The sequence below is a fragment of the Topomyia yanbarensis genome, chromosome 2 (assembly GCF_030247195.1).
Source record: "Topomyia yanbarensis strain Yona2022 chromosome 2, ASM3024719v1, whole genome shotgun sequence".
NCBI classification, from domain to species: domain Eukaryota; kingdom Metazoa; phylum Arthropoda; class Insecta; order Diptera; family Culicidae; genus Topomyia; species Topomyia yanbarensis.
The window spans coordinates 305937813-305961498 of record NC_080671.1 but is presented as its reverse complement, the minus strand read 5'-3'; the positions used below and the strand labels follow the sequence as shown (position 1 = coordinate 305961498).

Genomic DNA, 23686 nt, shown 5'->3' with positions numbered 1-23686 from the left:
TGTAAGTTTTGTGAAGGGCCAAAAGTAAACGACCATACAGTGAAAATAAAGGACCTATAATCCTTTTTGGGCAAAAATCTGCTCAAAACAAATAAAATCTTCAAAAATCATTCAAATATAATACCCAAAGTGCCTTTCTTTTAAATATTTTTTTTTAAATTTCATTTATTAAATTAAATTTAAAAAAATGATGCAAAAATAAAAGGCAAATTCATCCGGAGGTATGCATGTAAAGGCATAAATTAATAGATTATGAAAATTCAGAAGTTACACAAATACAAAAATGGTATTCGTGTCACAAAATAAATAATTAACTATAATATACTGGGCGAAAATAGCTCTACAGCATAGGGTAAAATAAACACCACCCAAAGATCTGAGATCCTGTCTCTTTGTTTTTATGAATAAGTTAATGGCCTGCGTTAGAGTTCTAATAATTGGGGCACTATATTAACAAGCTCGCACATACCTTGGTCAGTCCATTCCACGTCATGTCCGTTATAAGCATTACGTAGCTGGCTAATAGCAGTACGTAGCGTATATAGTTGTTGTTGTACTATTGCACTTTGCCGATTGTTTACCGAACGGTTTGGGAATTCCGGATTCTTATCTGCCTCGGAAGCCACAGCGTGAATATAGCTGAAAAGATCATCGTGAATTACGACGCAACTTATCGTCAGAGAAAGTATAATTTACCGATCAATGGTGTGCCCAGTCCAACAACTGCCATCGCTACTGGGAAGGGCGGCCACGTCTTCATTATTACACAACATGTACGGCAAATTAAACCAGAATCGTTTAGAATCTTTCACTCGCTGCCGAATGTCTTTTACTAGCCGATCGATTGGCTCTCGATTGCCATCTTCGTCCTCAGTCTGCTTCCGATTGTTCTTTCTTCGGTTGCTTCGGTTGGTATTGGTATTTTCAGTCTGTATTTGGTGATGACTAGGGGGACTGTTGTTGTTCGTGAATTGAATCTCTCCATTGGAGAATTGCACCGGTTCGTATTTTAATTCGTGACTAGACGAATCCTGTGCTGACCTCTTCTGTCTATCGCTGAATACACTTTCTTCGTCAAAAATAAAAATGTCGCTATCATCTTGTGCATGCGTTTTGGTCACTGCTTGTTTGAAGTCTCGTCCATTTCCTATCGATTTCAATTCGGAGAAAGAGCCTAATCCTGCTGATCTTCTTCGACGACCAAGAGCAGGTTTTCCACATCCTTGAAACACACGATTGGAAATATCTTGGCCAGTTTCCTGAAAAAGAATAATTTAGTCAGTTACAACAGTTACTATATCAGAAAAACTAACAAACCTGAAAGTTCATGATGGCCTCTGAGATTTTAATATTAATCGGTTCAACAACCATCACAATATTGAAGGGTCCCAGCAATCGATCGGACACGCGTTCCATCGTGGCCACAAACGAATCCCATTCTGCGTCCAATTCAAGGTAATTTTGCAGACAACCCTTCATCACGTTTACGCAATAAGACGTACACGGTTTTTCCAGAAATCCTGCACAAGTATTACACGTGCTCATTTTTGTCAACGCTGCTGTGCACTCAGCTGTTAACCGTACCTGTGAACGAGACACAGAAAACACATTGATGTAGAAGGGATAGATGAAATGCAAATAAGACGATGCTTCTTCTCTGCTTCCAGACAGTGAGCTCTATTTGTGCTGTGCTGTGCCTTAAGCTTTAGTGAAGAGAACATAATTTAACAGGTCTGTAAGAGCAATTATACTTTTTTGTTTGCCCGCGATAACGGAACTGAAACTTACATTCACCATATTCTTGGCGACATCGGCAGCCGAGTTTAACGCCTGAGCAAATGTACGTGTCGCTACGAACGACCTTTTGATTTGAACCGAAAGCTTATCTGGGACATCTCCGAATGGTTTCAGTTCTTTCATATGCTCGCTAACGCACCCGAGGTATCTGGAAACAAGAAGGTTAGCGTATAATTTAACCTAGTTCATATTGCAACTTTCTGACAACTGGTAACCACTCACTTGGTGTTGAAAGTGTACTGCGAATTGAGGACCGTGAACATTTTCTGGTACAGAACATTGAAGAAAGAATCCATTGCTTCCCCCAGGTCAACTTTTCCGTTCGCATAGTACCGTTCCAGTTCGGTAAATAGATCAGCGAAAACGTACGCATTCTGCTCGTAGATTGTACCGTAGGTTCGTTTAAACATTGCATGGAATTCAGCTTTAGATTCTGTGAGCAACTGCTTGAAGAAGTCTGTAAATGAATAAAAAAATTATGTTAAGTAGGGTCGTACACTACTAATTACCAGCAGCAAATGGAGAAATTTAAATTTATCTTACAAATATTATGGGGAATTGGTTTTTGTTTCTTACGTAATATCGTTATAACAGGTATGACTAAGGGAAAATATTTTCTAATCTGTTTACCAATCAAAGCTAAAAGATGATCAGGGAAGTTGATTTTTTACCTATTATCTAGAAAATTCGAAGCACAATACTGATTTTGTCTGTGCGTGCGGGTTGTAACGGTTTCCAAAGACCATTGAAGTTGGTAAAGGAAATCTAATATATACTGTAACAACTCTCTTTAAACAGTTCTTTAAATATAATATATAACTGAAGGATTCCATGAGAAACCAGCCGACCTCAAAATATGACCATTGTCGATTCGAACGAAACTTTACAGTTGTGTTTGATTTATGAATCTCCACGATTTTCTCTGACAAATGCAATATTTTGATACAACAGCGATTTTTCAAAAGGGCGTTTCTACGAGAATTATTTTCCAAAAATGTTTGGCCGACTACTCTATTTTATACAGTAAATCTATTGAAATTTTCGATTGATATGCATCGGTGTAGTGAAGTGCACTATAGACACTCATAGTAATAGACCAGCGAAGGTTTTTTTTCGAGCTAAACAAACTGACAAAATCCGGAGCCAAACGAGCATGACGTCATACAATGCAAACAAGTAGGACAAGTTTTTCGATTTTATTTAAAAAAATGTATTTTATTATTCACAGTAGGCTTCACTTTTCATGTTCGTATTAGTATTTTACAATGTGATTTAGAAAGATATTTATTGTGTGCTGTATAACTGTATAAAAGCATTTTACGAGTGCTATTTTTCTTTGTGTTTTTGAAGAAATTGGATATTTTTTTGCTTTTAATTTCTTGTTGCTCAGTATCAAAAGTAGAACTTCTCCTTTGATTCATATATTGAACCACTTGAAAAATTATTTTGACAGATGATCGAATTAGGTTTTACACCAACCGACATAACCCAACAAAATGAGTCGGATGAACTTCGTTTGACAATTCTCGGTGGTTTGTTTACATGGGAGTTACGTGAGTGCAAATGCAACAGATGAGCATCCGTTGCACTCGAACTCACGCATCTGACAAAGTAAACAAACCACCGAGAATTGTCAAACATGAACTTCATTCATCATGAGTTCATTCGTGTCGTCATCTTGTAGAACTCAATACAGTGGATCACGTTCGAGCTCGCACTTTTTTGGGTGATGCCAGTTTAACATGCTTGTTTTTCTAGTTACCAGTTTTCCGGTTTTTGCATCCGCGAGTCCAGTACTATGAGTGTTTATAGAGTGCACTGGTATTGTACTTTCTAGCAGAAGTGTCAATGGAACATTTAACAAAAATCTGCAAAAATGCGATAGTTTTCGAGATATTTGGAATTTTGCACCTACAAAAACAATTAATTCGTGTAATTATGCCCTTTATAAAAGTTATCCACGTTACCCCATCATCTGTTTATCGATTTAAAGACGTAAAAGAAACTTTATCAGTGAATTTAGATCATGGAGAAGCCTTCAATGAAAAAATTTTCCTTACATCAACTTTGACATATTTTTATAATTTATGCTGTTTGAAGTCAAAAATACAGTTTTATTTTTGAATATGATTCTTCATGCCATTTTAAATCAAAATGGACATAACAAAAGTTTTCTGAAATGTTCTTGAGATATTTTAAATTTTGTTTTAACAACACAATTATTTTGTTTTATTGCGACCATAAGTTATTCGTGTTTCTCCATCAACAACAATAGGTTTTTCAAAATAGCCATAAAATTTTCTGTAACCTTCCTTTGACATCAAAACCCAAAACAAAAATCTCTTGCAATAATTGCAAGCGACAATCACTTGCAAATAATGTTAACATCGCTTGCAATTTTGCAGTGAAAGCCGCTTGCAATTGTTGCAAGCATATAAAATCACTTCATCTCTCGCTATACGTACATACGTTTCTTCAACACACTGTCAAAGGATTACCACCACATTCACGTGCCTATGCTGGTTGGTATAGCTGTAATAATATTCATCTGTCTTCATATCTGTGATGCATCCTTGCCTAACTAACACAAATATGCACTGTCGTAGGGTGCGCTAACAAATACATATTATGAGCTAGCATAGGACCGCGTCACTCCATCATCACATAGTTAGTTTGCTCTGTACTACCACGCTGAATAAAACGTACTTTCTGAAGCTCTTCCCAATACTTAAAACATGGTGTCAGGAAGTAAAGTTAAGCTCGCGAATTAAAGTGAAACGGTCTCGAATATCATATTCGGTACGCTGTCTGCAAAACGCAGTAAAGTTGTAAAAAGTTGTTTTTTTTTTCGAAAGCCAACAATGGCTTCCGGATTCGATCTTCGGCTGCCCCAGCCGCTCGATGGATCTAACCTGGCAAAGGAGTGGCCTGCATGGAAGCAGGCGTTTGGAATTTTTCTACGTGCCAACAACAAAACCAAGGAAAGTGAAGCGAATAAAATTGCAACATTTCTGTGGCTGATTGGACCGCGAGGCGTAGAAATCTTCAATACGCTGTACCCAAACAATAGCAGCAACGAGAACATGTTTGGGCAAGACGACGACGAAGAGGAAGGAGAAAACGACGAAGAGAGGTTTGCTGATGCTACAGATGTTGCGGCGGCACTCACACTTGCACAGGTCATCAAAGCTTTTGACGAATACTGCATGCCGCGCAGAAACGTCACGATGGAAGCTTTCAAATTCAATTTGATTACGCAAAAGGAAAAACAAGCTTTCGGTGACTTCGAAACAGAGCTGCGCACTCAAAGTCAGTTCTGTGAATTCAAGTGCTCTTCTTGTCAAGCTCCGTATGCTGATCGTATGCTTCGAGACAAGATTATCATCGGAGTACATGATAAAAAGTTGCAGCTAAAACTTCTGGATGGGAAGGATGAGCCACTGTCCAAGGTAGTGGAGATGTGCAAAATTTTTGAAGCTGCGACGGAAAACCGGCTGCTGCTGGACAGAAAGGATTTTGTGATGGAAATCAAGGCGAACGGCGACAAGGCGGAGGATACTAAACCGAAGGAAGTTGCTGTCATCAATCGGAATACTAACAAGTGCTACAATTGTGGACAACCATACGTGCAAAACCATCGCCGCAGCTGCCCAGCTATGCGTGTAGAGTGCTATGCGTGTGGCGATGTGGGTCACTTCAGAAAATGCTGCCGCAAGAAGACGTCACATGAAGAACCGAACCGCAAGCCACCGAGGACGGAATCCAAAACTTCATCCGGAAAGGCGGTGTATTCCGTTAATTGGAGTGACGCAGGTAATGTTTTATGTTCAGATCAGGTCGACAGTGCATATGATAATGATTTTTGTATTGATTCTCAAACTACTTCCTATAGAGTAAGCGCTAACGTTAGTGGCCCATCGTCTTGTAATAGTCGGGTTGAAAGGTGGACAAAAACTTATCTTGTGTGTGGAATTCCTGTCAAGTTCAAATTGGATACTGGGTCCGACGTCAACTGTATTCCAATCAGCGTTGTCCGGAAGCTAAATGTTAAAATTAATGATTTTGAGAATACTCCTGTGCTCGATTACAGTGGAAATACAATTCAGGTTTACGGTAAAGTGAAACTTCTTTGTGTCGATACGTCTGACAAATCCAAATGGGTGGCTGAGTTTCTGGTTGTTGATGGTCGTTTTGAGTCGTTGCTTGGATTGTCATCTTGCGTTGCCTTTGGGTTGGTCAAGCGATTGAATGCTATCTCCAGGTTTCCAAGGAGCAAGGAAGAGTTTATCAGACAATTTCACGATGCTTTTGAAGGTTTGGGTAAAATTCCTGGTAAGTGTAGTATCGTTCTCAAGGAAAACTCTTCGCCAGTTGTCCACTATAAAAAACGAATACCGCAAGCGCTGCATGAGCGTTTGAGGACGGAATTGCAACAAATGGAAGAGCAGGGAATAATCTCACCAGTTGACTATCCTACCGACTGGGTGAGCAATATGTAGATAGTGGAGAAACCAAATGGGCGGCTGCGCATCTGTCTCGATCCTAAGCCACTAAACAGATGCATCAAGCGTGAACACTTTTTGATTCCAACTCAGGAAGATCTGTTTAGTCGTTTAGCAGGAAAACGTGTATTCTCTGTTCTTGATTTGAGCAACGGATTTTGGCAAATGGAACTTGACGTGAAGAGCTCTGATTTGACGACTTTTATGACGCCGTTTGGTCGTTTCCGGTGGAACCGTGTCCCGTTTGGGTTAAACAATGCTCCTGAAATGTTCCAAAGAAGAATGGTTCAAATATTTGGCGACATAGACGGTGTTGAGGTGTACTTTGATGACTGGGCGATTGCGGGTGAAGATAAAGCCGACCATGACAGAATCCTTGCAATAGTTCTTGATCGCGCTCGTAAGAATAATATCAAGTTTAATCGAGATAAGCTTCAGTTTCGGTTGCCACAAGTTCAGTTCATGGGAAGCACCATCGGCGACGGAAAAGTCCAGCCATTGGACAAGGATATACGGGCAATTACCCAAATGCTGAAACCTCAATGCGTGGCTGAAGTTACACGACTTCTTGGTTTTATGAAATATCTTGCCAAGTTTATTCCTAATCTGTCACAACGCACCGCAAATCTTCGCAAGCTTACCTACATTGGAGCGGAATGGGTATGGACTCCAGAACACGAAAAGGAATTAGAAGATCTGCTCTCGTTCATAACTAAAGCTCCAGTTCTTGCCATTTTTGACCCATCGAAGTCATGTACAATACAAACTGATAGTTCCAAAGATGGGCTTGGTTGTGTGCTCCTTCAAGATCATGGATCAGTAGCATTTGCCTCGCGCACCCTGTCGCGTAGCGAACAAAAATGGGCTCAAATTGAAAAAGAATTACTTGCTGTTGTCTTTGCCTGCTCACGTTTTCACTATTTCTTGTATGGTCGTGAATTTGAAGTCCAATCCGATCACAAACCACTGGAGACCCTCATTAAACGGGACATTGATGAGGTGTCTTCTCGTCTACAGCGAATGTTCTTAAAGCTTCTTAAATACCCAGGTCTATCAATTGTATACACTCCGGGAAAGGACATGTTTGTTGCGGATTGTCTGTCGAGGGCTCCTTTACCAGAGACTGGTGAAACTGATGTTCAACTGGAAGGTGTGGTTCATTCACTTGTGAAACAAGCATGTATGTCCGAAGATAACTTCAATTTGCTTTAAACAATGATGAGCGCTATATGCGCATAGTTCGATATGTCGAACAGGGTTGGCCATCATATCACCGACTCGATGATCTTAGTCAGATGTTCTTTTAATGTCGTAGTGAGCTTCATTACGAAAATGGTTTACTGTTCAGAGATCATCGATTGGTGGTTCCAACGAAATTGCAACACTTGATTTGTAAGTGGGTTCATGCACCGCATCTTGGAGTAGAAAAAACTTTAGCCAGGGCAAGAATGCAGTTCTTCTGGCCAGGCATGACCAACGATGTTTCGGAGATGGTAAAATCGTGTCTGACTTGCGAGAAATTCCAGCGTAACAATCAAAAAGAGCCACTTAGACAGGATGATTCTCCGGAGTATCCGTTTCAGAAGGTGTCCACGGATATTTATGAGTATGGTGGTAAGGATTGGTTGGTGTTGGTCGACGCCTACTCAGGTTTTATTTGCTCGGATCGGCTTCAGGATAAATCTATGCGAAGTGTCAGCTTATTGTTCGATAAATTTTTCAATGCGTATGGATATCCCACACAGATTCGCAGTGATAACAATCCGTTCGATTCGTTGGAGTGTGAGAGGTATGCGAATAAGAACAACATCCGGTTCATCTTCTCTAGTCCACGGTATCCTCAAAGCAACGGCCTAGCGGAGAAAGCTGTTGCAATAGCCAAAAATATTTTGAAACGATGTTTTGAACTTGGTGAAGTGGATCAATTCCAGTATCGTCTTCTTGAATTTAATACGACTCCGATTGCTGGTATACAGCTTACACCAAGCCACCTGTTTTTCGGAAGATTACTTAAAACGCGTTTACCTGTTGATGAGTCTCTTTTGGTTCGTAAAGATATTGAAGAAAGGGTTGTCCGCAGTAAGTTTGAGCGTAAACGTGTCATTCAAAAGGAGAACTATGATAAAACAGCTAAACCTTTGCTGCCGCTTAATGTTGGAGATCGTGTTATTTTTAAGAAATGCTCGAAAGAATGGCAATATGGTACAGTGACGCGTGACGTTAATGGGCGATCCTACATTGTAAAAGACGGGTTCGGAAATCATTTCAGACGTAACCGCAGGTTTATGAAACGTACTACAAACGATAGCACAGATGTGCGAGATTCACCAATTGTAGACCAGCGAAACGAGTATTCTCAAAATCATGAACAGCCTCAAAATGGTTCAGTTATTCCGCTCGAAGTTTCTCGACACAACGTGGTAGATCAGTCGCCTTCCTCTGTTGTTCAGCCTCAGCTGATAAATCCAAATGTTAGTGATGCAGCTGGTGATACCTTGCCTAACGCAGTGACGTCTGTCCCAGCCCCTGCTAATCCTGAATCCACCATTCCTTCCACATTGTCCCACCCTCCACCAAATTCACATGGTCCTCCCTTGTCACATGAGGGATGTCGAACTAGTCGTAGTGGCCGTTCAATTAAATCTCCCCAACATTACGGAGAATGGCTTTACTGATTTCAAAGAAAAGAAAGCGTGTAATAATATTCATCTGTCTTCATATCTGTGATGCATCCTTGCCTAACTAACACAAATATGCACTGTCGTAGGGTGCGCTAACAAATACATATTATGAGCTAGCATAGGACCGCGTCACTCCATCATCACATAGTTAGTTCGCTCTGTACTACCACGCTGAATAAAACGTACTTTCTGAAGCTCTTCCCAATACTTAAAACAATAGCAACGCAGGGCGAGTTTTTATCTTCCGTCTACTTTTTATTCCTTCCTCACCAACATCATCAAACGCAGTTTTGTGGTTTATTCATTACACATGAGACGGCATCAAATTGCGTATGTGACATTTGTACGAGTTTTAACGTCCTGTTCTTACGTGTAAGGACAGATCAGTGCTGATAGTTAGCGCTGTGATGCGCAAGAGCCTGAGTTCAAATCTGGGTGGGTGTTTTACTTTTTTCATTAATCGTGAAATCATCCAAGTGTTTATATATGACTTTTATACCCTTACTACTAACTGATAGTATGGTTGGGTGGATAAAGTATTGCTTAGCGATCTGTTTGTGCAGGGTTCGTTTTACAATGCCAGCAGTCTTTTTTACCTAACGCATATTGGTCACCAATACACATACATCGCTAATACATAGGCAAAATTAGTTTTTATCTGTTTCTTGCATTGCATGCAAGGAAGCTTCTTGCAATTTTCGCACATTACCAGAATGCTTGCAATTTTTACTCGTATTTATTGCATTAATGTAAGCGAATCTTACCGGGTACGTTTTGGGTGTACACAAAATACAAGCTATACAAAAGCAATCAAAATATTATTCAACCATAGGGTCTGATGATTGAATTATATAGTTGAATCAAGTTTCGGTTGTTTTCATGTAGCTTTCAAATGGTTTACAATATCACATTGATGTCAAAGGGAAAGTTATAGGAAATGTTATTGGCATTTTGTGTTGTTGGAGACGAACCACTGCGACCAGTATTTAGATCTATTGTGATAAACAATTGGCCCTTTAAAAAATTAAATATTTGTTGATGGAGAAAGGCGAATAACTTGCTGGAAATGTCGTAATTAAACAAAATAATTGCGTTGTTAAAACAAAATCTTGAAAGCTATTACTTTTTAGAAAATTTTTGTTATGAGAATTTAAATTTAAAATGGCATATTTTATTATAAAATTGTATTTTGACTGCGAATAGCATGAATTATAAAAATTTCTCAAAAGTTGTTGTTTGGAAAAAAAATATTGAAGGTTTCTTCTGACACCGAAAAAATAAGAATTCGTGCGAGTAGGTTTCTAATTCGGAAAACAATTAATAACTAAGCCATTTCCCAGCCGATTTTGATCAAAAATAGATCATTCGATGCGGAGTTAAATGCTCTCCTTAAACTTTCAGTAAAACGAAGACGTTTCCTAATAAAAATGTTGAGTTTTTCATATTTTTAATCAAAAAATAGCAAAATAATGGTAACTTTCATAGTGTTGTCCCGAAACCACATAGTACTTTTAACAAAAGAACATAACAGCATACCGTTGGAAAGGAAATTTCTTTTTTGCAAAGCACTCAAAAAATCTAAAATCGGTTGAAAAATGATCACGCAAAAAGAAATAGTGCCGAATGTTTCGAAAAATCGTTTTTTGCTATAAACCAAGATTTTGAGGGTATACAACATTTTTCATATATTGTTTTGTGTTGCATTTGATGAGATCTACAACCTATACTAGGTTTGTTGAAAAGTACAAAATCGCTGTAGCACCGTGTAATGTGTGAAAGATCGAATCGGATCGAAGAAATAAATACTTTGGCTAGTATCAATAATTATTATAAGTAAAGAATGCAGCAAGGGTAACCATATTGTAATACCATACTAGAATGAACTATGAGTAGTAAAGACAAGTACGGAAAAGACTTAACTCAGTAATAGATGGACCAGCTGCAACGCAATAATGACCTGCACAAGAAGGAGAATCGATCGTGCAAGAGTTGTGTACTGCAACCCGAGTTATGCAGAGACACTAGGGAAACGTTTTCACGAACGAGTGAGAAGTGATAAAAAAAACTGTACCATGACGAATATCCAATTGGTAGTACAGTAGATGATGATTGGTGCAAGGATTAGTTTAGGGACGCGCGAGGTTGACGATAGGTTCCTTTCGCCGGCTGGATGTCGAACGGCCGAGGAACAACAAAGCCGCTTCGCCAGCTACCATGATAGTTGTACAAATACGATGGTATACGCTAGGACCGAAATGTTAACCAGAGGATTGAAGGTGTGCAGCGAGTAAGTTGGCTCGACTAAGTGCGAAATTCGAACAGGAAGGATTCATCATAAGTCAGTAATGTTATAACAGTAGCATCGAGTGTGAAATCTGTGGAAATGAAAAATACATTGCTGCAACAGTATGAACTATCAAGGCGTTATTACTACCAGAAGACACTCGATATCAAGCTTTGGCATGATTGCATGATGCAATATATACAAATTTTGTAAAGGGTATATCTAACAATAACACGCATGGATTATGTTTTCAAAACTTGATCCAAATTTTAACCGATCATGGTGGTATAGAATAATCAACTTGCGATTAGCCATTTTCGCAGTCTTCTTTTCGCACGCCGTCAGCATATTTAAACGTGTGGAAAAGTAAACATTTTTGCTTTGCTTCCTTTCAATAAAATTTTAGATAAACACACAAGATAAGAGGGAGAACGAAAACCTGACAAACCAATATTCACATAATTTGCATGGAGTCGATTTGTATGCCAAACCTCTTCCATTTGGATCTCTGTCTGCGCTGTTGCCTCTGGTATGGTGGATCCGTTCACCGTCCTGCTACTTCTACCAATCTGTGCGCGATAGCCTCATAAATTTGTATACATTTCATTTCGATAATTGAAATAATATGCTAATTTCCCTAATATTGACAAACGATGAGCGCGCGTAACAAGTTGACTGTGTAATCTCACACAAGCGAAAGAACAAGGACTTTATGCACAGCAGCTATGTAGTTCTGATTTTCCGTTCAGCTTAGGCGCGCTCAGTCGGTGTGGCAATTTGGGAACGATCGTGTGATGATCATCTTGAGATGCTGGGTGGTGCCAACGATGATGCGCCAGTGTCTAGCGGTGTTAAGATGAAAGCTTGATTATTCAGCATTCGAAACGGTTGATTTGCATACAAATGTGTAGAAAAACCGCTTCTTCCGACGACATTTTAGCTACGTTTTGTTCCTAAACAGTGCATCAACAGACCACATCGATCCACTCTATAACAGGTTTATCCCCAATAATAAGTATTATATCTCAATCAATTGTAGCAGATTGAGTCTGTTTCACGTGAGTCTGCAAACAGTGCGTTCTGTTTAAAGTCGAAAATGCCTCAACAGTTCAGTGACCCATCTGTCCAGTGAAGAACACAAAACTCAACAATTGAATTAACAACCTATCAAGCAATAAACACAAAGAATGATAATCATTTAAGCTAACCAATCCTTCAGACCCACCAAAGCATACAAATAACTGAACTAATGGAATTGATTAGTCATGGTATGTCACTATTCTGTGGATCATTGCTTTTATAAGCTTAAACAAAGATAGCACAAACACGAATTGGCAATCATCCGACAGGCAGAAAAGTAATGATAAATCATCTAGACAATATATTTTGCATATTTAAATGTTATAATAAACCTGAGTGGACACTTAGAACATGTGCTGACACGTTCGGTTCTGACTACGAGCAACTGAAACATGGTTTCAGCTTCTTAAATATTTTACCCACGTTTTTGCTGATTTATTACAGTGACGACGTGGGATGATGGAATAGCCAAGCAGACATTAACTGTTTCCCGCCTACGATGTCTGTAAAGCACCATAACTTCGCACAGATATAACTTTTGGTTTCTACAAAATCTCTTTACAAAAAAACAGTACTCTTTATGCATAGGGCTATCACCTTTCATTTGAGCACTGACAATTGTTAGCATTATCAGTAGAACTGAAGTTGAATAGATTGTATGCAGGTTCGAGTTTATGATTGGGGCTGTATTTTCGCCCAGGGCTCGAGCGTTTGTACGTAACTTACGTATTAAATTCGTTTGTATACCTATACAACCGCTTACATATTCGCGTTGAGGGTTCGCGCAAACCGCGAATTTGAGTCTACGGAGATCAAGAAGAGTGAATTCCCCCAAATCACTAGAGACGAATTTCGCGCTAAATCGTATTCAGAGTTGGCTGCACCCTATCAGATTCTAATGAAACTTTCTGTACAAGACTTCGTCACAAAAAGCCACTTTGCATATTTTATTTTTCCAAAAATGATCTAGACTGTCTTTTGAAAAGGGCCAAACTTTTTTTTTACCATTTTTTTTTTTCAAATGGCTAGTCTAAAAATGACAAATCCTACAAAAAAATGTTGCAGGAGTGGTTTTCACAAAATTAGTCAAATTTTCGAATAAAAATATTGAAAAAATTCTTCATTGACTCCTACACTGAAAAAAATCGATTTTAAACATTTAAAGTCGATTTACAAAAAACCCATTTTTGATTTGGATGAAATTTTGTTCCAAGGTAGATAATTATTTTCTCTATCTACCGTCAAAAATTCAAGTTAGGCACTTTTAAGGAAAAAAAGTTATTTGAAAAAAAACTTTTCCTTGTCCAAACTGATTTTTTTTCTTCAGTGTATTTTTATCGAAAACTAAACCAATGGAAGTCATAATCATCTCAGAATCCAATATAACTCAGTGTGTGAAAAGATATTGTCTAAATCAGCAACTAAGAATATTTTTATTAAGGGGTTAATTACTTTTTCATTTTTCATGAAATAGAATTTTTTATTACTTTATCTGTAAGTACAACTCCTTGAGAATGTTTTCCCAATTTTTTATAAAGATCCGAGAAATAGATCGAAAGTTACAGCGCTTCCAAGCGCGCTTCGTCTACCAAGAGCATTGGTAATTTGAAATTTTAAACTCGATTATCTTGAAATGTCGTTTTACTAAACATGGTTTTCCGTGATCACGATTGCCGAAAAACTACTCAATCAATTTTCTTAATTTTTTTTAATTAATAATTAATTATTTTTTCTCTTCCTTTTTTATTCATAAATTTTTGTTTCATAGATAAATTTTTTTAATACAATTTTTAGAGCTTAAAACGGCGATTTGTTACTAAAAACGTTCTCGAATGCAGGAAAAAATTATTAGGGGAGAGTGGCTCCTTGATCCCACTTTTGTTTTTTTTCTTCTCATAACTTTTCAATGAAATAAAAATTCCAATTGTAAAATTATAGCGAATGTAGTCAATTCGAATTGTAAGAGCTATGAATAATGTGTAAATCCGAATACTATGTGCTGTCAGTAATATGAACAGTTTTGAAAATCATGCCAAAACAAGGTTTTTGCAAAAACGTGTGGTAATTTGATCCCCCGACTACTATGGCTCAAGAAACAAAGCACACTCTGACCTATAGACACGAAAGTTCAGCTAACCACCTATCCTGACAAATTAACCAATAAGACTACCTTTTTAGATGCACGACAAACTTTAACCACAGTAGAAAGTCAAGACAAGTATTTGCGATAAATCAGTGCGGTTTAACTGGTTTTTCCAATATTCAATAACTTATAACATCATTTGTTCACGGAAAAAAAACATTTTAGCTCAATTAATAGTGCCCGGTACGTTATGAAAATGATGTTTTTCTATTTCTATATGTTTTGAAACTGTTTGAGAGAACTAGTGATAGGAATCAAGAATACCCAGCACTACAGGGATCAAAGATGCCTGTTGTGTGAGGTGAACAAAAACATTTTTTTTATTCGAAAAACGTGTTTTTCTAGGCAAAAGCCCTTAGAAAGAAATTGTACTTGAAAATATTCATCAATAATTAGTTCGACGATATCAGACAACCGTTCAAAAAATTTGTAAAAAGATGTTCTAGTTAGATTTAAACACATATTTGCTAAAATATTATACAACTTTTCCAAACCAAATTTAATACATCATATTTGTTTTTTAAACATCATAAACGACCAAACACTTCATTTTCTTTTTATATTGTGATAACTTTAAGCGTATAGATTAGGAGACATGGCCAGGGAATCAAATATCCCCAAGGATCAAGTGTCTTCACTCTCCCCTATTTATTCAACTAATCGGTAAGGTACGAGGAATACTCATATACTAATGGAATTTTTTGAGTTTTGGGATTTTAGATGATCTATTGGTCTCCAATAGTGATCACTGCAAACCTCTTAAATGAAAAAAGGGTTTCGGGGAAAAAAGCCATAACTCCGCCAATTATCAATTTATTTATTTATGCTTGTTTATTTTACTGAAAAATGTACTACCAAAATATTATAAGTTTGATGAAATGAAATCATTGCTTTATTCCTTTATGTATATTCAAACTTTCTTGACATTTTTATCACTAAAAAGTATGTAACCCCTTAATCAAGAATCCCATTGAAAAGGGTTTATGTCGTGAAACAAATATTCCATTACTTTTTTATTTTATTGTTTTAGTGCTGAGGAAGAATCAGAGAAAGAACCACCACAACATTATGTATTGAATTTTATATAATTATTTATTTATTTTTATATATTACATTTGTCTTCAAACTATCTTCATGCATGCTCCTTTGTGATATTTCTATACAAAGAAAATATTTTAGGTTCATCTTCTGAATTAGAATCCCTTTTCGTCTCTACTTTGCCCCCAGGAATAGGCACAAAACTGTGGAATTGTTGAGTTCCAGATATTGTTTTGGCGGTATTATACAGTTCTTAGAGTTCTTCTGACATTTTGTTGTACTGTTCAGTGAATATGCAACAGAACATTAATTTTGTGATATTTTTATAAGTTTGCTCAACTGCCCAGTTATATAACTCTCGGGAACTTATTACGGTAATTCCATAGTCGCGAGCAAGACTGGCTCTTTTTGCCATTCGCTTGAGAGTGCCACCAATAGCATCACAGGGTCCTTTTCCATGGGATGCTGCAACAAAATGCCATTCTGCGCTTAACTCATACTTTGACTGGAATCTACACAAGCTTGCAAAGTTTTTCTTATTTTTGTATTGTGCTGCTGCTCCATCAGACATAAAATAAATTTTAGAAAAGTTTGTCAATTGTTTCTTAAAATTTATCAGCTTTGAGAGGAACAAATGAACTGCAGTCTTCAAGTCTTCCAGTCTTCTTGTCTTCCAGTCTTACAGTTTTCCAGTCTTTTAGTCTTCCAATCTTTCAGTCTTCCAGTCTTCATTCAAGTTTATGAATATATACCAAATTCGTTACTGATACTTTTTTGCATGTATCAGGCAACTATCAGCTGGGAAAATGGATTCTGAGAAGATTATGACTTTCATTGGTTTAGTTTTCGATAAAAATATGCTGGAAAAAAATTAAGTTTGGACAAGGAAAAGTTTTCTTCAAATAACTTTTTTTCCTTGAAAGTGTTCAACTTGTATTTGTGACGGTAGGCAGGAAACATAATTACCTATCTTATAACAAAATTTCATCCAAATCAAAAATGGTTCTTTTTGTAAATCGACTTTAAATTTTTAAAATCGATTTTTTCAGTGTAGGAGTCAATGAAGAATTTTTTCAATATTTTTATTCGAAAATTTGACTAATTTTGTGAAAATCACTCCTACAACATTTTTTGTAGTATTTGTCATTTTTAGACTATAACCATTTGAAAAAAAAATGGTAAAAAAAAGTTTGGCCCTTTTCAAAAGACAGTCTAGACCGTTTTTGGAAAAACAGTATGCAAAGTGGTTTTTTGTGACAAAGTTCTCATGTACAGAAAGTTTCATTAAAATCTGAGAGGGTGCTGCCAACATTTGTTCGAGTTGGCGCGAAATTCGTCTAGAGTAACTTTGGCGTCCTGAGACTTCTAGTATATATGAGTTAGTTTTGTTTTAGACCAAGATTGAAGACATGAACCTAGGCTGCTAGGACCAAAGGTAAAGGTACATTTCTTATATTTCATTAAACATTCACAAATAACTAAAATAGGAATAAGGTTTTGAATTCAATACGACGCAAATGTGCATTATTATAAAAGTTAGGTGTCCAGATTTTGTCTCGAACAAGCCTTCATTAGGTCTCTTCGATATTAAATTTGTGCATCGCGTGGCAATTTGACAAAATATCAACTTTTTTCATAATTTTTTCATGGTCTTTCAAGAGAAAGACTTTGTTAACGAATTGCTAATGAAATATTCCAGTACTGATCACGTAGCGTACCGATTAATTGATCACCTGGTTCGGCGACCAGGGTGTGGCGCTGGTCTCATAAGTCACTCGTCATATGGCCCAACCTCGATCAGAAAGGATTCTTAGTGTCAGGGAGATCTTAGCACTAACAACGCAATGTTCTATGCACTAATAATCGGCTGCAAAGGCTGTTGAAACAGAAGGCAAAAATTCCGCAAAGGGATTTTAGTGCCAAGGCTTTGTTTAATTATGGTAGAACCCCGAAATCTGAGGACGTCCACACAAGTTAAGCAAAGTTGCATAAATCATTATCGCACACACATTTATACGCAACTATTCGTAAAGCGGTCCCTGGGAGTCTACAAACCGATCGTTGTACAGCCAAAACATTGATGTAAATTTAAGATGTTATTTCACAACGACAGTTGGATAAGTATATTTTTACACACATCACAAATTTGACTTGGACGTCTGCTCTATGAAGTCATACATTTTTTGAGTGGCAAATTCAAATATGTTTGTGTGGCTTCGACAGCTTTGGAGCTACTGACTCATGCACCAAGGTAGTGAAATAACTCAATCACAAAATCCTGAAACGAGTTGAAATCGATCCCGATACTGTCAGCAATCTCCGATGAACGTGTTGATCCAGCTAACCCGCACGAAGCCACGAAGGTGCTGAAATCATCGTACCGAAATGGAGACAAAAGCGATATAATTGGGAATTGATTAAAATTTATTCTGAAATTTAAATGAATTTTGCGGTCGGTGGTGCTGACACAGCCATTAGATTGTGCTTCGTGTCCTGTTTCTCGCCGGTGATGATGGTGCGACGAAAAAGGGAAGGCACAAACTATGGCGAATGAGCGTGTAAATGGTGGCTTATTTGGTTGATTTATCTACTGTTGCCTTTGACGGTTGCCGCCGCTTGATGTGAATGGAAATTTATTTCTGTTTGAAATCAAAATCGACAAAATTAGTCAATAATGATGCAGAATTGATACATCATTTGTGCACAGTGGAGAGGCTAATCGCTTCTTTTCTTTGTCAACAGGATAGTTTGTGGAATGTTCAACAATTGCATTCGGTCGCGTTTTTTCCACAGCTAACAGTCTACGTGGAAGTAATGATAAATTTTCAATGAAGATGTGGTGTGAATTAAATCAGACAACTGATCTAGCCTACCACAAAAATTTATATCTTGGTAACTCAATTCATCTTAGCTTTTTATACAGGATTGAAAATTCGCATATAACTCCCAAACAAACAATTGATGTAATAGCGACATTCCTTCAGGTATCCAAATTATGCAAATATCCCATTTTCCGAGCGTTCGTCATACTGCAAACATTGTTGTTGATTCCAACAGAATGCATGCTTTATTATTCTAGAACTATGAATATAATTATATTGGGGAGCATCATAAATTACGTTACTCTTTTAGAGGAGATGCGTCCATGGAATGTGTTACATTCTGTTACATATAGCATGTTACCATCAAAATTTAGTTCTTGTCGTAGGGTTCCCCACAACCTTTTTCCGTTATTGCTAGCTTGCCAGGCCTCTCCAAGACAGCATGGAATAATCGAGTAGACTTCAAAAAATTCAGCAAACGTTTTTTCAGACACTCGTTCACGTAAATTTCCTGGTTGACGGTCTCGTTTGCAGTGACGATGTAGCTTTTCAAATCACAAGTACTGATAGCTTGCCAAGCCAAACATTTTTAGCGTACTTCAACAGTTTCATATGGTCTGGCACATTTCCCCTCGCACATTTCGTCGTCCTTAACCACGCAATCGAACTTCGTCAGCATTGTCGACAAGCGTTCTCCAATATTTTGGTGACAGTCGATGTGTCCTCTTTTAATGATATTACTAGCTGGACGAACGAGCAATTTAAATTTGTCGTCTCGTCTTGCTTAGGCGCCATTTTGAAACTAAAGACCCTTATTAAAATAAAGGCATCATTCTTTTTTTTCGAGAATTATCCTACTGGAGCTGTAAAGCTAGGTTCTCGGAAGGATTCCCCGTCAGAATCACATACTACAATTTGCAGACGAAACAGGCAATGGCGCCCAATAAAACATTGCTTTAGGCCAATTGTAGCGGGCCGTGATTCTGAATGTGTTATTCGTTGTACGGTTCAGGTATGTGCGGGCGTAGGGACCCGCGATCGCGTGTATCATCGCGAAGGGATCGAGCATTTGTATGTTAACGTGTTCGATCGCATGTGTTAACGTGTATGTAACTTCGCGCGTATAGATTCTATTTTATAACCGTGTGCATTTCGCATATTCGAGTGTGTTCTTGGATAATCGCGCGCGGACCGTGAATCTGATACTTAATTTTTCGTGTACGGTTCAGATTCTTGAAGAAAGTGGGTTCTTCCATATCACTAGAGTTCCCATTGATTTGGCCATGGAACGTGTTTTCTAGTGGATATGAGGTTTATTTTTTGATTGGTCCTACTGAATATATGGACCTAAGTTTGAAACTTCGTAAGTGCTACACGTTTTCCTTATTACCGGGGTGTTATTAAGTTTGCGCGATCGCGAACGTAGGTGTGCGTTGTTAATCGCAAAGGGCTTAAGCGTTCGTATGTTAACGTGTTTGTCGCGTTCATGTGACTTCGCGTATACAAAACTGGATTTTGCGCGTGCGTTTTTGGATGGTCACGCGGACCTTCATTCTGAAGTTAGTTTTCGGTGTACAATTCACATTCTGACTTGGAGTAAGTTACCCCATATCACTACAGTCCTCGGTCATGTCGTCATGTAACGTAGTGTCCAGTGGATATGAAACCTTTTTTTTAATTGGTCCAATTGAAGGCATGGACCTAGTCTGCTGATATCAAGGTTAGAAAAATCCGAAAGTGACCGATTCATTATCGTGCGACCGCGAGGGTTTTTAGGTTCACGCTTGAGACCACGTTGGAAAATTTATAGGATCTAAGACATTCACTTTATCACTGGGATGTTATCATGTTTACGAGATCGGGGGTGTAGGTACCATGGATGGTCGCGAAGGGCTCAAGCATTTGTATATTAACGTGTTTGTCACGTGTATATGACTTCGCGTGTATAATTTTGATTTCATAATAATGTAGCGTGTATTATTGAATGGTTGCGCGCGAATCGTTAATCTGATGCTTAATTTTTAGTGTACGGTACAGATGGTAGAAGAGAGTCCCTTTAACCATATCACTAGAGTTCCCGGTCATATCACCATGGAACGTGTTGTTTAGTGAATATGAGTCACTTTTTTGATAGGTTCAACTGAAGGCATTAGTCCAGACTTCTAGGACCGAGGTAAGACTTCCGGACGTGACCGTTTCACGATCGCGCGAGTAGTGGGTTAATGTTCGGGACCGCGTTTAGAAGTTTAAAGATGCTACGTTTACTTAACTGCCGAGGTTTTTTTTCATGTAGACAAAATCGCGGGCGTAAGTATGTGTGGATTATTGCAATTGCATGGTCGCGTTTGTGGCCAGGTTTGTGTTATCGCGAAGGCCACGAGCGTTTGCAGCTATATCAGTATAGATAGCGTATAGTAAAGATATACTAATAAAAGGAATCATAACATGCCAAATAAAGAAAAAAATATGCAAAGAGCTTGATTAGAAGTGTATAAATTGACGATACTATTTTGGTATACATCAATAATGGAATAGTAAACTAATAGATGTACAAAAGAAACAGACTAGCGAAGTAGAATAGAAAAACACATGTAACATGCAATCAAACTCGTCTAAATGCAGTAAATGTTGTATATTTACCATTAACGACAATTGCATGCTGTTAGACTTTCATCATGCAATGCCGATCGGGAATGGTTGACTCGAGTGCGTCGGTATATTCATTATATCCCAATTTATCCAATCCAACCTTCCCGAATGAATAGAACCAAATGCACAAATTGATCACCAGAAGTATTAGCCACTATTCTATCATATACGCCAGTTCTGCATCCATTCCTTGACCCAACTGTCACAAATACTCGAACGAATACATACATAGATAGACATACAACTATCACATAACAATTGTACACTACTTCGAAGAACTACGATTATTACAAAGCGATAACTAATAGGTTTCTACTTATGTATTTATTAAATTAATTAAATTATTAAATTAATTTAATTAGTATATGCACGATGACGAATTCGACCGATAATGGACACACAATGACTCCCACTGTGAGCCCCGTCCACGAAACCCGCCATCAAATTGTGGAACAATATTTGCAAACACGGCACACAGCAAAAGTCAATTCACGTCGACCCGTCGACGTCGACCACATCACCACGCACAGACCAGTAGTTGAGCGTTTGTATGCGCAGGTGCAGAGTATGAAGAAACATAGAACTGAAGATGTTTGCAATACCGTCAAACTCCTGAACTTTGGGGAGGGTAAACCAAAAAAAATAAATAAAGGCATCATTCTTCACACAAAATTAGGGGTACTCAGGTTTTTGAAGTGCACAATTAAATGAAAATGTGACAAGTATAAGTCGACTACATTTTGATCGTCAATCTCTTTAGGGTGAGTTTACCGGATGATTAGACGGAACGGTGTTTCAAATGAAAAAAGATGAAAAACTGAAACTTCGGTAACTACCGAACAATCACATTGCTAATCCCCGTATACAAGGTGCCTTTGACGATCACTAGCAAGAACGTTCAGAATTGTCGCGAAAAAACTCGCCTACTTATCACTCACTATTGAAATTTTGGCGTTATATCCTCTTAGAAGTATTTAGGTGGTATTTACACTATAAACATATGAGTTCGAGACATTTTTACCAAACCGAATTTCTGGCCACGACACTGACTCCAAGTAAGTAGAAATAACGTCGTTCAACATCCGTCAACAAAAAACTTCTTCGAATATTGCCTCTCTATTATAATACTGATTACTAACTGTGTCCCGCATTAATAGGCACATCCCATTTTATGAGGATATATTTTTCTATTGCATCAAACTACACCAAATTTTTGGTAGTTTTGTAAACAGTTAATTTGACGACTTCTTCCAAAATTTGGCGAACCTACTTCCATACGCGCGTTTCCTACGATAGTTTATGTTGAATGGGTATCCGAAATTAATTGGTACGCTTAAGGGTTTATATATGTTGTAGATCGAGAAGGTTCAGGAATTTCCATCATTTCCTCTATTCAATAAGTAGTCCAGCTGTCTGCGTTTCGACTTCGTCTCTTTAGAACTACGGCTTTTGACCTATGTACAGGACTGAGGATAGGTCCAAATTTGGAAACACTACTCCATACACAAATTTTCGGAGATTTTCGACACCTCCCTCCCCCCTCGTTGCATTTTGTCACAAAATTCTAACCTCCCCCTTGTAAATAACTTAGCATTTTCTAACACCCCCCCCCCCCCCCCCCCCCACTCCCTCGGACCGTGGCCGGGGGATAAAAAAGTAAAGTATGTTATGTCTTGTTTTCAGCTAAGCAGGCGAATGCTAGCAAAATGCTATAGGAGAAAATTGGTTGAAGGGCACAAAACCTAACTATAACTAGTCCAGATTTGTCTATTCAATATTAAAAAAAAAAAAAATATTCCATAAAGAGGTTGTGAATGTTATACAATACATACTAGAAATTTTTTAATTGAATTATTTTTAAAAAAAGGAGTAAAAACTGTGTCTCCACAACGCAGTTTATTTTTCATGGCTGTGTAATTTCTGTCAAATACATATTATATAAATGCATAACAAATTGTATAATGATGCTTTATTCTGTATTGGTGATAGTATAACTTCGGTTAGAAGTTATTCAAAAATAGTGCGCACCGTTGCCTAATATGGTTGAAATAAGTTCTCCCCTTAAAAACATACATTTTCTGGTATCAAACGATTAGGTTGTAGGGTGGATGTACCAATAGTTGCATGCTTAAGGAAAACTTTTGATAAAAAATCGGTTAATAGACCTATGGGCAATGTTAATACACTAAACGAAAGCTTTCAGTCCCTACTTCATAGGAAAAATATAAAGATGGCTTAATAACAAATTTATGTATTCAAAACCGCTTGTACCACTATAGGAACACATGTACCAATAGTGGTGCAATCGCTAATTTCGGTTCCTATTGTTGCAAATCCCATTGCTTTCTTACGGGACTTGCAACTATAGGTACACTACATCAACTATAGGTGCAAGGGAGCTCAAAATTCTAAGAAAATCATTTTTTCAATAGTTATTTGAGCAAATTTCAAGGATAACAGTTTTATTGTCGCATAATTTTAGTGCGATGAATCGATAAAAAAATATTTGTTGATGGTTGGTACCTTAGTTAGGCGTATAACCCACTACTGCAACTATTGGTACACCTCAACTATAGGAGCACCCACCCTACGATTCTTGTTTATCCTAGCTTCAATCATATCTTACTGGATAGGAAATATATTCTACTTTACCTTATCATATAGCTATAAGGGAAGTTCGCCTAGAATAT

The 23686-nt window shown here is 37.8% G+C and overlaps 2 protein-coding genes across 2 annotated transcripts in view; one reads left to right on the top strand and one right to left on the bottom strand.

Moving 5' to 3' along the window:
- The window catches only part of LOC131683494 (glypican-4), a 99661-nt gene that overhangs the window by 10077 nt on the left and 65898 nt on the right, over positions 1 to 23686 (bottom strand). The window contains exons 3-7 of the mRNA XM_058965521.1: positions 2020 to 2254; positions 1789 to 1945; positions 1318 to 1584; positions 697 to 1259; positions 470 to 639 (exon numbers count right to left, since the gene is read on the bottom strand). Of these exons, the coding sequence (XP_058821504.1) occupies positions 470 to 639; positions 697 to 1259; positions 1318 to 1584; positions 1789 to 1945; positions 2020 to 2254 (1392 nt within the window). The remainder of the gene's footprint in view (positions 1 to 469; positions 640 to 696; positions 1260 to 1317; positions 1585 to 1788; positions 1946 to 2019; positions 2255 to 23686) is intronic.
- LOC131683495 (uncharacterized) lies at positions 4658 to 5953 on the top strand. Its single transcript, XM_058965522.1, has 2 exons — positions 4658 to 5610; positions 5690 to 5953. Exons 1-2 carry the CDS (start codon positions 4659 to 4661, stop codon positions 5692 to 5694), a joined length of 957 nt encoding a protein of 318 aa, XP_058821505.1. The 5' UTR covers position 4658; the 3' UTR covers positions 5695 to 5953.